This window comes from Sebastes fasciatus, chromosome 13 (assembly GCF_043250625.1).
Source record: "Sebastes fasciatus isolate fSebFas1 chromosome 13, fSebFas1.pri, whole genome shotgun sequence".
Classification (NCBI taxonomy): Eukaryota; Metazoa; Chordata; class Actinopteri; order Perciformes; family Sebastidae; genus Sebastes; species Sebastes fasciatus.
This window is the reverse complement of record NC_133807.1, coordinates 18,745,236-18,761,551: the sequence shown is the minus strand read 5'-3', so window position 1 is coordinate 18,761,551 and position 16,316 is coordinate 18,745,236. Positions and strand designations below refer to the sequence as shown.

The 16,316-nt window shown below is 40.3% G+C and overlaps 2 protein-coding genes and 1 long non-coding RNA gene across 4 annotated transcripts in view; 2 read left to right on the top strand and 1 right to left on the bottom strand.

Moving 5' to 3' along the window:
* LOC141780667 (3 beta-hydroxysteroid dehydrogenase type 7-like) overlaps positions 1-16,316 on the top strand; it is a 175,133-nt gene that overhangs the window by 39,471 nt on the left and 119,346 nt on the right. Inside the window, exons 2-4 of one of the 2 annotated variants that reach the window (XM_074655978.1) lie at positions 5,830-6,024; positions 7,218-7,317; positions 9,178-9,339. In XM_074655978.1, coding sequence (XP_074512079.1) covers positions 5,981-6,024; positions 7,218-7,317; positions 9,178-9,339 — 306 coding nt within the window. In that variant the 5' untranslated portion in view covers positions 5,830-5,980. Of the gene's footprint in view, positions 1-5,547; positions 6,025-7,217; positions 7,318-9,177; positions 9,340-16,316 lie in introns of those variants that run through there. The other variant, XM_074655977.1, reaches the window with a different exon arrangement.
* LOC141780671 (uncharacterized) overlaps positions 7,322-16,316 on the bottom strand; it is a 14,773-nt gene continuing 5,778 nt past the window's right edge. Inside the window, exon 2 of the long non-coding RNA XR_012596709.1 lies at positions 7,322-7,595. This is a non-coding gene — a long non-coding RNA (uncharacterized LOC141780671). The remainder of the gene's footprint in view (positions 7,596-16,316) is intronic.
* Positions 9,542-16,092, top strand: LOC141781448 (3 beta-hydroxysteroid dehydrogenase type 7-like). Its single transcript, XM_074657211.1, has 6 exons — positions 9,542-9,719; positions 10,618-10,773; positions 13,121-13,229; positions 13,924-14,023; positions 15,688-15,850; positions 15,974-16,092. The coding sequence occupies exons 1-6, from the start codon at positions 9,572-9,574 to the stop codon at positions 16,090-16,092; spliced, it is 795 nt and encodes a 264-aa protein (XP_074513312.1). The 5' UTR covers positions 9,542-9,571.

Here is a 16,316-nt window from a genome sequence, read left to right as displayed (position 1 = left end):
CTACTCAAGGGCGAGGACAGGGGGGAGGCACACGGGACTGCATGTTCTGTTCTTTTCACAAGGTCACGGGAGGATGGAGTCAGAAGAAGAAACAAAAAAGAAGATATGCAGCAAAAACATCACGTGCCATAAGCTCATGACTATTGATATTGTGTAAACCATAAAAACGCTGGATCAGGGATAGCTCGGGGTTCAGACTTCGCGAACTGACCCATGCATTGTATGTTGTCAGGGACACGTTGATTGGATCCAGAATTCTGTAAACTCTGTTATCTTACTTATGCAACATTAATTGTTCGGAATAAATTGTATTATTATGCTTTAACCCGTCTGTTTGGAAAATCTCTTTGTCACACAAGATTAACCAACACGTAGCTGTGCCCTGACCTCTTGGAGGTAGAGGGCCGGTTCCTTCAGAACTCAGGCAGATTAATCCTCATATTAGACTATGATGTCTGAAGGTTGGCAAACATGCTGATCAACCATACTTATCTATCATTGACCATGATTATTGACTTGACTTTTCATCTATAAATGCGTCAAAATTGAAAATTTGACTGAAAAGAAAATCCTTGGGGATTGAGGAGTGGTGACCTCTGACCCCTACGGTGGGTAACGTCACAGAAGGCCCACTCATAAAATGCACTGACTTCACTGGTACCGAATCTCCCTCCAAACTAAATTGTAAAGCTGACGGCCCCTCAATATGAACTGATCAATACAATCAAACTTTATTGTCCACCAGGGTGGATTTTTCTCTTCGGCTCACAAAACACAGAAAACAACAGACAGCAGTTAGTAAAAAACAGAGACAGGTTATGTTACACATTAAAAACAGTTCATGTCAGTGTCTGTGGCTCAGATCTGCTCAGTCACTGTGTTGAGTTAAGAGTATTGATGGCATTTGGGATGAAAGACTTTTTAAACACATGTTTAGTTGCCAGAGGGGCTCTATAGCGCCTCCCGACTGGCTGAAGAGAGGATGGGAGCTATCTGCCAGGATGCTCCTCGCTTTCTTCCTCGTCCTTTCTGTAAAAAGTTGAGTCAAGGGCTTTTGGGGTTTACCACCTATTTTGCCTACCATTGACACAATCCTAGACAGTTTATTCTTCTATCTACAGTGTAGGTGACCGTACCAGGCAGGAAGGTTAAAGGTTAAAATCCTCTCAACAATAGTTTTGTACACTAATTCTAAAATCTGCCGGCTGACACCGAGGCCACTAAGTTTCCTTAGAAGATAAAGTCGCTGTGAGCATCTCTTGAAGATATACTCTGTATTTTCAGAGAAGCTCACCTGGGTGTCCAGGACTGTACCGAGGTATTTAAAGTGTTCCACAGTTTCAACATGTTGGCCATCAAGTGAAACTGGCTCTGTGATCAAATGTTGTTTTGTGCAGCACATGATTAATTCTTTCGTCTCGGCCACATTGATTTCTAGCTGGCTAGTGTGACACCGTGTCTGAAGGGCTGTAGTGTGGGCCAGATAGGCAGCTTCACCTAGTGGGCCTGTTTCCTGTAAAAGGCCAACTAAGGCCATGTCATCCACATACTTAAACAGTCTAAAATGTTTCTCATTGGTCATAAATTCATTAGTAAAAGGAGAGAATAGCACAGAAGAAAAAACACAGCCTTTGGCAGCATGTCTGATATGTTCTCCCTGACACAGACCCTCTGATCCACACAACTAACCCTGTGTTGATGTTGAGATCAAGGAGCCTTTTCAGGAGAATATGCGTCTTCATTGAGTTAAAAGCTGAGCTAAAATCCACAAATAAAGCTCTGGCATAACCTTTAGGATGCATAAGGTGTTTTGTGGACGGTGTTAAGCAGTCAGCACAGCGTCGTCTGGGCCTCTGTTGCTCTTATTTAAGCGAACTGGAGCAGATCTAGCTTAGTAGCCACTGTGCTGGTCAGGTGGCTGGCAAGAACTCGTTCCATGGTTTTACACAATATGGAGGTTATTGCGATGGGCCAAAGATCATTTGGCTTACTTGCGCCTGGCTTTTTTAGCACAGGCCTAATTATTGTGAATTTCCATGATTTTGGCACAGTGTAGGTGTCTAGGATATATAATTAATTAGGCTTTTTTAGGTACAGTATGTATTTATTTAGCCTATTTATCTTCTACTGTTAGCTCGATCATGTGCTTAAATAATGTTACACTTTTATAATATGACCACACTATCTTCTTGGCTTTTATTTTGACATGTTTGCCTTCACTTCCTGGTCACGTGACTGCCGTTCTCCGCTCTTCGATTCAAAGGAGAAAATGACAGAAAGAAACTTGAAGAAACTAAATCGGATCATTTTTTTAATTTGGTTTTTTCGTTTTTCGTTTGGAAACAAAAAACAAACAGAGCACCACGTGATTCCGTTTTTCGTTTGTGGTTTAAAACGAAAAAACGAAAAACCCACGTGACTTCCGTTCTTCAATTCAAAACGAATAATGAGAAAAGGAATTCGCAAAAACAAACAAACGGCGGTCTGGGTATCATCGGATATTCCGTTTTTCCTTTGGAATTCAGAAAGGAAAAAACGTTTTTTTATTTTTTCGTTTCTGAATCAAAAAATGAAAAACGAACCCAAACCGGGCCGTTTGTTTGTGCCGTTTGACGCGGATTGGGGATCACGGCGTCCTACGGTCTGTTATTTCTTTATAGCAGACTGTTTCTATGTATAACAGACCGTTACTATGGGCGCAGTTCTGATATCAGACTCTGGTGGACTGCTTTTGTGTCAAGTTATTGATTCCTTAAGTAAGTAGCCGTGTAATAAACAGGATAATGTACAGCTAGCGGGTCATTGTTGTGAAATAAACCCCGACAGAGCTCGCTGTACATTATGCCTTACATAGACCCTACCCCCTTCCCTCAAGAGGCTTTGCCTTTTGCCAGGCCGCCATTGTAAATAAGAATTTGTTCTTAATGGCTTGTCATGGTTAAATAAAGGTTAAATAAAATGTATAAAATAAAAGGTGTGAGAAAGGCATGGCAGAGTCTGTTTCACCTCATACTCTTGAGGAAATTCCTGGTATCCCAAAATATACTGACAAATTTCTCCTCCTGCACCATCGAATTAAATCTATAATTGTTTCTCAATTGAAATAAAATTATGTTTACAATGACAAAAGGAGGAGGAGGAAAGATGATCTAGATAATCTAAACTGCCGTGCAGTTCAGAGGATCAGATAGGTGCATGCTGCGAGCATATACAGATTCCAGTGGAGACCGGCGGCGTTTCAAAACTACTCGCTGACTGCTAAAGTTACTCACGTTAAATAGCAGTCCACCTTCGTGTTTCGGTACGGTTGGCTTTCACACCTGATGAAAACCATGCCCAAGTACACATGAACCGTACTCCAGACTACCTTTTTAAGTGGACTCGTACGGTACCGTATGGAGCGTTCACACTAATCATTCGAACTGGACTTTGGGGACAAGTGTACTCGGATCCGGGCCCGGGTCCCTAATGTGAAAGCACCCAAAATGTCTGCCTGTTTCTCCCTCAGAGCGAACAAAGGTGGTGGTCATTCACGGGGACATCACAGACTACAGAAGCGTGTTGGAGGCATCCTGTGGCAACGTCTCAGGTGAGACTTCAAGGGTCTGAATGATGACTAGGAAAAGGGATGGGGAGGAAAAATCAATGACTGATTCAGTTTTATGAATGTTTTACTGCGGGAAACCAGAAAACAGAGGAAACCCACGCCTTCTCCTGTTCTGGATGATTTTAAAGGACGTGACTTCACCCATGGGTTAAAATTTTTTGGCCTTAATTAAGTTGTGCTGAATATTGAGACAATATGGCCATTGTTAGCCAGTCGGGTTGCCCATTTCTGTAGTGGCAGATAGTCCAACCTGAATTAAGGGCTAGTTTTCATTACATATTGTGTAAATGAATGTTTCCTTTTGTAAATGAATGGTTCCTTACTATGCATGGTTGGTCATCCTGCTGTCAACTGCTTAACCCTATTAGTTTGGTGTTCAGTGGGGAGTTTAGGTGTCACATGATGGCATAAATGCTGCTTGAGGGGCTTTTCAGCCTGACAAGAATAAAACTCTCATGAGTACACCAAAAAAAGAAAGAGGAAAAACTAAATAATATATAATCCACAAGCAGCTTTTAGCACAAAACAGGACCCACAAAATATGAAATGGTGCATCACTTGTGTTGAACTGTCTGAGAGTGTGTGTGTGTGTGTGTGTGTCAATCAGTCGTCATATATGAACATCACTTGTTGTCAGCTTACCTCATGCCTTTACACAATGTCCTTTCAGTAAAGCAAATAAAAAATAATCCATGTCTTGATGAGGTAGGTTGAAGTAATCCAGTCAGAGAAAGGAGATTTGCACTTCAGCAGTTCAGGTCAAGCTTGTAATTTTGCAAAATCCCAGGGATTTCTCTGCATTATCATCGTAAAGTAAAAGTCCATAATGTTACCTTGCGATTAGAATGAAAGACAATTGAGACAAGTCCATAAATAGTTCTGCTAAAGGCTTTAACCTTTCCAAACAAAACTTACATTATCAACTAAAACAACTCCTCATTTACCGTTAGTAAGACTCTTCAACCTCTCCTCCCAGCTTCAAAACAAACCACAAACCAAAAACGGCAAAACAGGAAGTGACAGATTGTAATTGCCTGCCTATAGGCCATAATACTGAATCTATTTAGGATAAAAGATATTGTTTAATGTAGTATATTAGCCATTCAGAATCCCAAAGACAGCTCTTACAAATTAAGTTCAGGCAAAATTGAAAAAATAAAATCATTGTCTGCAATATAAATGCACAACAACGGCCAATTGGGAAACTCCAACACTCAACGACCAATAGTGTAACTTTTACTCAGTATGGAGGCTTTCTTATCAGGGACCTGGGCCTAGATCCGAGGACACTTGACCCCAAAGTCCACTTTATTTGATTAATGTGAACACTGTGTGCCGTACTCGGGCTCGCTACAAATCAATTGTTCCTAGAATGAAAAGTCAAGTACGGACTTTCAGCTTTATAAGCCACTGAGTACGGTCTGTTAAAATCTGATGATCTGATCTGAGTGTAGTCAATCATTTGCTCAAAACAGTATCACAATATTTTGCTAATATTTGGCAGTCTTTATACTACATTTTATCAAAATAACAGGTAGCAGCCAAATAGAATAGATAACCTCCTTCCCTCTGCTGCTACATCTCAATGTAGCTCTGCACCACTTTGGTTGTACACATTGGGAAGTATGCGTGTCAAAGGAGCACTTGAATGCATCAAGATTTTCCACCTTATCACTGTATTTAGATTGTTTAGTTTACAGCTATTGGAATACATTTTAAGGATAACGCTGCTGATGTCATATATTTATATTTTTCTGTAAACAATAATGTGTTAGTCCTTCTCTCAATACTTTCTGACTTCCCCAGATTGTCTGTGGCTTTCAGCCTCCATTGGTTCCCCCAGTGGGCAACCTCCAGGTCTGAAAAGTGAAGTCAATGCTGAAGTGCCTTAAACTTGCATTCTTCAACAAACCAGCAGGGGGCGACTCCTCTGGTTGCAAAAAGAAGTCTGATTGTATAGAAGTCTATGAGAAAATGAGCCTACTTCTCACTTGATTTATTACCTCAGTAAACATTGTAAACATGAGTTTATGGTCTCAATCGCTAGTTTCAAGTCTTCTTTAATACAGCATGATGTTCATTTAGTAAATGATGGTCCCATTTAAAGTCAGATAGACCATAAAGCAGGGTATGCTTTAAGGCATGGCTACCTTGTGATTGACAGGTTGCTACCACGGCGTTGTCCGGTCTGGGAGTTGTCCGTGTTTTCCGTGTTTGTGAAGCTGTGGAGGATTACCCAATAAAATTCAATCTGATCCATCCAACCCCAGCATCCTCCATCTCTCTAATGACAACGTTTTCTCTCCTCAGGGACGGAGAACGTGATCAAGGCCCGTGTAGTGTGGCATCCAGTGCCTGGTCTACACCAGCAGCATGGAGGTGATCGGCCCCAACGTCGACGGAGACGACTTCATCAGGTGAAGCTCAAAAAAATATCATTCTGGTTTTACTTGTTTGTTTTCCTCACAGAGTACACATGGTTGCACTTTCACTCTCATTTTTAGAAATGCTTCGGCTCAGTTACGTTTCTGTGGTCACTTTCTTGAATGCATTCATGGAAAGCCTGTTCAGAATAGATATGATTGGTTGGAGACAAAAGTACACAACACACATTATCCAGCACCCTGCTGGTATAATCAAGAGGCGTTTAAAGACTCACTCACTATCTTACTGTCACACTGTCCCTCCGTAATGTTTTGCATGAGACCGTCTGGTATGTCAGACATGCCGTACAGTGAGCAACATGTTTTAACCTTTCTTTAACCTTAACCCTTTATTAGATTCGTCACATACAGTTGCATACATGAAATTTGACCTCTGCATCCTAAGGAACAGTGAGCTGCTGTAAAGTGCAATTTGGGGTCAAGTGTCTGGCTCAAGGAAACGTCAACATGCAGACAGTAGGAGTCGGGGATCAAACCACTGACCTTGTGGTTGAAGGATGACCACTCTAACCATTGTACCAATGGATTCCTTAGGTTTTCTAGTTTTATGTGATGCCACTATCTTCACTCTAGACTGAGCCCGCTACAACCTTAAAAAACGCAAGTTGCATTAATGCGTTAAAAAATTTGTGGTGTTAAAACAAATTTATGTTAACGCATTATCACGTTAACTTTGACAGCCCTAATTATGATAAATCAAAATATACATGATTAGTCGTAATTGGATTAAAATAACATTGTATAATCCTTTATGAACGGTAAAAGATGTAGAGAGCAGGAGATTTAACAAAATACTTGCCGTGGCAAACTTCCAGCGTCCATCTGCTTTGAGCATCGGTCACGACATTCTTCCAGATTGTGTGTGTTTGTGTGTTTGTTTGTACGTTTGTCTGTCTATGTGTGTGTTTGCACGTACAGTGCATGACTACAGCTGTAGCTCAGAACAATGTTTGGCATTCTCTATTTCACAAGAATGAATTTTGGTCTGCTGTTGTCGGGCTCTGACACTTGTTTTCCGTTCTCTCTCTCTCTCTCCCTCGCTCTGCTCTAGTTTCCTCTCTGTCTATTTGGCATTTAAACACATTCCTCTCATACACATGGCAAGGTCAAGAAATCACCACCTGCTTACTTTCTCCTCCTCTCACTGTTTAACCCTTTCTCTACAGGGGTAACAAAGACACACCTTACAAAGTGAAACACACTATGGCCTATCCCAAGAGCAAGGCAAAGGCCGAGAAAATCGTGTTGGAAGCTAACGGCACCAAGGTACTTTATGTTCAACAGTGTGGTGGTTTTATTGGCAGAGACATTAATAGCACATTTTACCTGTAAACACTGAGAAAACAAAACAAAATAGTGTTGAAATAATCATAAAACCATAATGATGTAATGGGATTCATAAAAGCTGCAGATGCAGAACAGAAAAAAAAATGTCATTGGCATCCAGATACATTTATTAATGTTTATTACACGGCTGTGTTGAATACTCGATTCTGATTGGTCAATCGCGGCGTTCTGCGGTCTGTAATTTCTGTATAGCAGACCTTCAGATGTCGGATTCTGGCAGACCGTTTTTGTGTCAAAACATTGATTTCTTCAGTAAGTAGCTGTGTAATAAACGTAATAAATATACTTTATTATATCTTAGCTTAACCCTTGTGCCTCACTATGGACATTATTGGCTTTTTAATTTTTCGATCATTTTGGCTGTGTTTATGCATGTGGCATAAATTTTGGCAAAGGTGTGAGTTTTTTTTTTTTTTTTTTAATTGTGGAAGTTCAACCTCAGCTCCTATAATACGTCTATAATAAACTGTGTAGCCAAAGTACACTCAGACCCTTAATATGTAAAATGCCATTGAAACCCAGTAAAACAATGATTTATGACCCCACAGGCATTACGGCATAAAAGCATGCATTCTGTTTAAGACTGTCAATCGACTTAAATGTAGTTTAAAAAGTAAAAACTTTACCAAAATCTCTTTATTTTCATTGACGAAAAAGAGACGAAATATTATAGATAGGTCTGTCAATCAATTCAAATATTTAATCGCGATTAATCGCATGATTGTCCATAGTTAATCGTGATTAATCGCAAATTAATTACACATTTTTATCTCCTCTAAATGTACCTTAAAGGGAGATTTGTCAGATATTTAATACTCTTATCAACATATCAACAATGACAAATATTGTCCAGAAACCCTCACAGGCACTCCATTTAGCATATAAAATATGCTCAAATCATAACATGGCAAACTCAAGCCCAACAGACAACAACAACTGTGAGTGTGTTGACTTGACTATGACTTGCCCCAAACTGCATGTGATTATCATAAAGTGGGCATGTCTGTAAAGGGGAGACTCGTGGGTACCCATAAAACCCATTTTCATTCACATATCTGGAGGTCAGAGGTCAAGGGACCCCTTTGAAAATAGCCATGCCAGTTTTTCGTTGACAAAATTTTGCGTAAATTTGGAGCGTTATTTAACCTCCTTCGTGACAAGCTAGACTGACATGGTTGGTACCAATGGACTGAGCCCACTACAACCTCCAAAATATCAGTTGGGTTAATGTGTTAAAGAAATTTTGTGGCTTTAAAACGAATTTGCGTTAATGCATTATTATGGCGTTAACTTTAGCAGCCCTAATTCTATTATATCAGGCTTTTAATCTAGAGCCTTAAAGTTGTAGTTTTTTTTTACAATATTTTACCAAATTGAGCCATTTTCTCATGTTTGATCTCTGGGGCAAATACATGCTATTTTCTTGGTTTTCTTGCACAAAATAAAAATGCATCACAATCAATGTTGTTGCTAATCATTGACATCTTTGTCTTCTCCTCATCGGAGCAGCTTTTTTAAAGTGAGGCACAAGGGTTAAGACTGGGTAACACAATCTGAGGCTGGAGAGCCTGAAAAAAACATTATGAGGGAATTTCTTGAGCAACTTTGCCACACAATGCTGGACCATCCCCTTGTGGCTTTGCTTTGGTGTCACTCCTGCTGTTTACCATCAAAATCCACAAACATCTACCCTTTGACTGCTCTGGGCTTATATTTTTATATGCGTATGCCTCCCGTCTGATTTCCCAACACTGAATCCTGATTTTGTCTCCTGTCCAGGTGAAAGCTGGAAAGTGTTTATACACGTGTTCTCTGAGGCCGACGGGGATCTACGGCGAGGGCCACCAGCTAATTAAAGACTTCTACAAGTTGGCTGTAAAAAGAGGAGGCTTGGTCGTCGGGGGGTCCCAGAAGACTCTGAACATGGACGGGTCTATGCAGGTAAAATTACTGTTTTTGTGAGTCATGATCACAACTTTAAAGACACGTGAGGGTGGTGGACTTTAGTCGATGGCCTATGTTCTCTAGGGAACACGAAGAAATCAGTAAAGCAACACTAACAAACCTCTGGTGTATTTTTAACTCGAGTAAACTAAAGTGCAAAGGAGAACCAGTTAAAAGCCTAGCATGACTTATGTTCACCATCAGTCCAGTTCTCTGATCCACACTCAGCATGTCTGGTCCCGTCTATCTGGTCACCGGAGGCTACGGCTTCCTCGGCAGGCATCTGCTGCGGGTTTTACTGGAGAAGGAGGATGAACTGGCGGAGATCCGGGTGTTTGACAAACACATAGACTCGAGTTTAAACGAACTCAGCACAGGTAAGATGATTAATGCACCAGATTCCATTGAAGAATCTGCTAATTTAACGTTTTATAACGTTATCTCGGCGTAGTCACTCTTTCAAGCTCTTGTTTTGATTTAATTTCAGACGTTATAACTGCAAGGTTCACAACCTCGTATCATATTTATTTCTGTTTGTTTGTGGTGTAATGTAAACAGACCGGAGGAAAACGATCAGTAAGAGCTGAGCTGAGATCTGCTGTCCAGCTGCTGTCTATGAGAGCCGGCTGTCAATCACTCGCGAACTCCGACCAAACGGTCAAACTAGGCAGTGCTGATCAAATATGAATCAATACTATATTACGTTAACACCTATTTCTAAAGCCTGAAAACAGAGCCGTGAGGAGGTGCAGAAGTCTAGTTTTCTCTCAGAACACTTGAATTACAAAATGCTGAAAGGTTATTATGGAATTTTTGCCCAATGATACCAAAAATATACTGCCTACTGCCACTTTAAAGTGGTAATCCTTAAGATTTCAGTCCTGGTTGATTTACAATTTATATTTGCGTGAAAACAATTTCATTGTGCTCAGAGTTTAGCAGACCTGGGCGCTGCATACTGACTTACTGCTTATGCTGTTCTTGTTCTGTTGTTGTCCTGCCTGATGCTGCTGTTTGCTACTGCCCAATGTTAGTGTGCTTATCTGCATGTCTTTTATGTAATGCTATTTGTCATATATAGCCTTTTACCAGGACGCCATTGTAAATAAGAATTTGGTCTCAATGGCTTGTCATGGTTAAATAAAGGTTAAATAAAATGTATAAAATAAAAGTGGTGAGAAAGGCCAGGCAGAGTCTGTTTCATACACACACAGTACACAGCACATACAGTACCACTCAGTAGTTTTGACTTCATGTCTGCCTTTTCTCCCTCAGAGCGAACAAAGGTGGTGGTCATTCAGGGGGACATCACAGACTACAGCAGCGTGTTGGAGGCGTCCCGCGGTGCCGATGTCGTCATCCACACAGCCAGCTTAGTGGACGTTTGGCACAAAATCCCAGAGAGCCTCATCGTCTCTGTCAACGTCACAGGTGAGACTTCAAGGGTCTGAATGATGACTAGGAGAAGGGGAGGAAAAATCAATGACTGATTCAGTTTTATGAATGTTTTACTGTGGGAAACCAGAAAACAGAGGAAATCCACGCCTTCTCCTGTTTTGGATGATTTTCAAGGACGTGACTTCACCCATGGGTTAAAAAATGTTGGCCTTAATTAAGTTGTGCTGAATATTGAGACAATATGGCCATTGTTAGCCAGTCGGGTTGCCCATTTCTGTAGTGGCAGATAGTCCAACCTGGATTAAGGGCTAGTTTTCATTACATATTGTGTAAATGAATGTTTCCTTTTGTAAATGAATGGTTCCTGACTATGCATGGTTGGTCATCCTGCTGTCAACTGCTTAACCCTATTAGTTTGGTGTTCAGTGGGGAGTTTAGGTGTCACATGATGGCATAAATGCTGCTTGAGGGGCTTTTCAGCCTGACAAGAATAAAACTCTCATGAGTACACCAAAAAAAGAAAGAGGAAAAACTAAATAATATATAATCCACAAGCAGCTTTTAGCACAAAACAGGACCCACAAAATATGAAATGGTGCGTCACTTGTGTTGAACTGTCTGAGAGTGTGTAGGTGTGTGTGTGTGTGTGTGTGTGTGTGTGTGTGTGTCAATCAGTCGTCATATATGAACATCACTTGTTGTCAGCTTACCTCATGCCTTTACACAATGTCCTTTCAGTAAAGCAAATAAAAAATAATCCATGTCTTGATGAGGTAGGTTGAAGTAATCCAGTCAGAGAAAGGAGATTTGCACTTCAGCAGTTCAGGTCAAGCTTGTAATTTTGCAAAATCCCAGGGATTTCTCTGCATTATCATCGTAAAGTAAAAGTCCATAATGTTACCTTGCGATTAGAATGAAAGACAATTGAGACAAGTCCATAAATAGTTCTGCTAAAGGCTTTAACCTTTCCAAACAAAACTTACATTATCAACTAAAACAACTCCTCATTTACCGTTAGTAAGACTCTTCAACCTCTCCTCCCAGCTTCAAAACAAACCACAAACCAAAAACGGCAAAACAGGAAGTGACAGATTGTAATTGCCTGCCTATAGGCCATAATACTGAATCTATTTAGGATAAAAGATATTGTTTAATGTAGTATATTAGCCATTCAGAATCCCAAAGACAGCTCTTACAAATTTAAGTTCAGGCAAAATTGAAAAAATAAAATCATTGTCTGCAATATAAATGCACAACAACGGCCAATTGGGAAACTCCAACACTCAACGACCAATAGTGTAACTTTTACTCAGTATGGAGGCTTTCTTATCAGGGACCTGGGCTGGGATCCGAGTACACTTGATCCAGAAAGTCCACTTTATTTGATTAACGGGAACACTGTGTGCCGTACTCGGGCTTGGTACAAATCAATTATTCCTGAAATGCAAAGTCAAGGACGGACTTTCAGCTTTATAAGCCACTAAGTCCGATCTGTTAAAATCTGATGATCTGATCTGAGTGTAGTCAATCATTTGCTGAAAACAGTATCACAATATTTAGATAATATATTTGGCAGTCTTTATACTACATTATCAAAATAACAGGTAGCAGCCAAATAGAATAGATAACCTCCTTCCCTCTGCTGCTACATCTCAATGTAGCTCTGCACCACTTTGGTTGTACACATTGGGAAGTATGCGTGTCCAAGGAGCACTTGAATGCAGCAAGATTTTCCACCTTATCACTGTATTTAGATTGTTTAGTTTACAGCTATTGGAATACATTTTAAGGATAACGCTGCTGATGTCATATATTTATATTTTTCTGTAAACAATAATTTGTTAGTCCTTCTCTCAATACTTTCTGACTTCCCCAGATTGTCTGTGGCTTTCAGCCCCCATTGGTTCCCCCAGTGGGCAACCTCCAGGTCTGAAAAGTGAAGTCAATGCTGAAGTGCCTTAAACTTGCATTCTTCAACAAACCAGCAGGGGGCGATTCCTCTGGTTGCAAAAAGAAGTCTGATTGTATAGAAGTCTATGAGAAAATGACTTTACTTCTCACTTGATTTATTACCTCAGTAAACATTGTAAACATGAGTTTATGGTCTCAATCGCTAGTTTCAAGTCTTCTTTAATACAGCATGATGTTCATTTAGTACATTATGGTCCCATTTAAAGTCAGATAGACCATAAAGCAGGGTATGCTTTAGGGCGTGGCTCCCTTGTGATTGACAGGTTGCTACTACGGTGTTGTCCGGTCTGGGAGTTGTCCATGTTTTCCGTGTTTGTGTGGCTGTGGAGGATTACCCAATAAAATTCAATCTGATCCATCCAACCCCAGCATCCTCCATCTCTCTAATGACAACGTTTTCTCTCCTCAGGGACGGAGAACGTGATCAAGGCCTGTGTGGAGTGTGGTATCCAGTGCCTGCTCTACACCAGCAGCATGGCCGTGATTGGCCCCAACGTCGACGGAGACGACTTCATCAGGTGAAGCTCAAAAAAATATCATTCTGGTTTTACTTGTTTGTTTTCCTCACAGAGTACACATGGTTGCACTTTCACTCTTGTTTTTAGAAATGCTTCGGCTCAGTTACGTTTCTGTGGTCACTTTCTTGAATGCATTCATGGAAAGCCTGTTCAGAATAGATATGATTGGTTGGAGACAAAAGTACACAACACACATTATCCAGCACCCTGCTGGTATAATCAAGAGGCGTTTAAAGACTCACTCACTATCTTACTGTCACACTGTCCCTCCGTAATGTTTTGCATGAGATCGTCTGGTATGTCAGACATGCCGTACAGCGAGCAACATGTTTTAACCTTTCTTTAACCTCAACCCTTTATTAGATTTGCCACATACAGTTGCATACATGAAATTTGACCTCTGCATCCTAAGGAACAGTGAGCTGCTGTAAAGTGCAATTTGGGGTCAAGTGTCTGGCTCAAAGACACGCCAACATGCAGAAAGTAGGAGTCGGGAATCAAACCACCGACCTTGTGGTTGAAGGATGACCACTCTAACCATTGTACCAATGGATTCCTTAGGTTTTCTAGCCCGCTACAACCTTAGAAAACGCAAGTTGCATTTAAACACATTCCTCTCATACACATGGCAAGGTCAAGAAAACACCACCTGCTTACTTTCTCCTCCTCTCACTGTTTAACTCTTTCTCTACAGGGGCAATGAAGACACACCTTACAAAGTGAAACACACTATGGCCTATCCCAAGAGCAAGGCAAAGGCTGAGAAAATCGTGCTGGAAGCTAACGGCACCAAGGTACTTTATGTTCAACAGTGTGGTGGTTTTATTGGCAGAGATATTAATATCAAATTTTACTGGTACACTTTAAAGACACACTAAGAAAACAAAAAAAATAGTGTTCAAATAATCATAAAACCTTAACGATGTAATGGAATTCAAAAAAGCTGCAGATGCAGAACAGAAAAAAGGTTATTGGAATCCAGATACATTTATTAATGTTTATTACTGTAATGCTGAGTATCAGTTTTATACTGTATTATATCTTAGCTTAACCCTTGTGCCTCACTAGGGACATTATTGGCTTTTTAATTTTTTGATCCTTTTGGCTGTGTTTATGCATGTGGTATAAATTTTGGCAAGGGTGTGACGTTTTTTTTTTTTTTTTAAATTGTGGAAGTTCAACCTTAGCTCCTATAATACGTCTATAATAAACTGTGCAGCCAAAATACACTCAGACCCTTAAGGACAAAAATATCCCCATTGACACCCATTAAAACAACGATTTATGACCCGACAGCCATTATAGCATCAGCATATCGCATGATTGTCCATAGTTAATCGTGATGAATCGCAAATTAATCACCCATTTTGATCTGTTCAAAATGCACCTTAAAGGGAGATTTGTCAAGTATTTAATACTCTTATCAACATGGGACTGGGCAAATATGCTGCTTTATGCAAAAGTATGTATATATTTATTATTGGAAACCAAATAACAACACAAAACAATGACAAATATTGTCCAGAAACCCTCACAGGTACTGCATTTATCATAAAAAATATGCTCAAATCATAACATGGTAAACTCAAGCCCAACAGGCAACAACAGCTGTCAGTGTGTCAGTGTGCTGACTTGACTATGACTTGTCCCCAACTGCATGTGATTATCATAAAGTGGGCATGTCTGTAAAGGGGAGACTCGTGGGTACCCATAGAACCCATTTTCATTAACATATCTGGAGGTCAGAGGTCAAGGGGCCCCTTTGAAAATGGCCATTCCAGTTTTTCCTGACCAAAATTTAGCGTAAGTTTGGAGCGTTATTTATCGTCCTTCGTGACAAGCTAGACTGACATGGTTGGTACCAATGGACTGAGCCCACTACAACCTCCAAAATATCAATTGGGTTAATGTGTTAAAGACATTTTGTGGCTTTAAAACGAATTTGCGTTAACGCATTATTATCGCGGTTAACTTTGACAGCCCTAATTCTATTATATCAGGCTTTCAATCTATAGCATCAAAATTGTAGTTTTTTTTTACAATATTTTACCAGATTGAGACATTTTCTCATGTTTGATCTCTGGGGCAATCACATGCTATTTGCCTGGTTTCCTGCACAAAATAAAAATGCATCATAGTCAATGTTGTTCCTAATCATTGACATTTTTGTCTTCTCAGCTTCGGAGCAGCTTTTTTAAAGTGAGGCACAAGGGTTAAGACTGGGTAACACAATCTGAGGCTGGAGAGCCTGAAAAAAACATTATGAGGGAATTTCTTGAGCAACTTTGCCACACAATGCTGGACCATCCCCTTACGCTTTGCTTTGGTGTCACTCCTGCTGTTTACCATCAAAATCCATAAACTTCTACCCTTTGACGGCTCTGGGTTCATGTTTTTATGTTCGTATGCCTCCCGTCTGATTTCCCAAAACTGAATCTTGGTTTTGTCTCCTGTCCAGGTGAAAGGTGGAAAGTGTTTATACACGTGTTCTCTGAGGCCGACGGATATCTACGGCGAGGGCCACCAGCTAATTAAAGACATCTACAAGTTGGCTGTAAAAAGAGGAGGCTTGGTCGTCCTGGGGGTCCCAGAAGACTCTGAACATGGACCGGTCTATGCAGGTAAAATTACACAAAATTACACAGATATACATATTTTTGGTTGGTTTGCATCTCTTTGTTAGTTTTGTATTTCTTTTTGGTATTTTTGCATCTCCTTTTGGTAGTTTTGTGTCTATTTGGTAGTTTTGCATCTCTGTGGTAGTTTGGCGTCTCTTTGTGACTTCCCAACAAGAAATGTCAGCAGTAACTTCAAACAGAAGCTCTGTGCCCAGTTGGCCCGTTCAGTAATCTGTCGATGGTGATAACAACACCTTATTAAGAGTATCAGCACCACATACATATATACAGCAGTATGAGTACATCATTGAATAAATGTAATGATGACATTTTTAAACCAGCCTCAACATGCTGGTTTCAGTGCTGATGTGTTTTTGTTATTCACTCACGGTTCATCAGCTGTTGTTCATGACCAAATTAGTAATAGTGCATGTGAGCATGAGTAACAGCACCCAACACAACTGGACTT

Bases quoted from the DNA above. Each gene is read 5' to 3' on its own strand.
- LOC141781448 (XM_074657211.1), top strand. From the start codon at position 9,572: ATGTCTGGTCCCGTCTATCTGGTCACCGGAGGCTACGGCTTCCTCGGC. The intron at 10,774-13,120 runs GTGAGACTTCAA...TTCTCTCCTCAG, and splicing joins CGTCTCTGTCAACGTCACAG to GGACGGAGAACGTGATCAAG. The intron at 15,851-15,973 runs GTAAAATTACAC...TCTATTTGGTAG, and splicing joins ACATGGACCGGTCTATGCAG to TTTTGCATCTCTGTGGTAGT.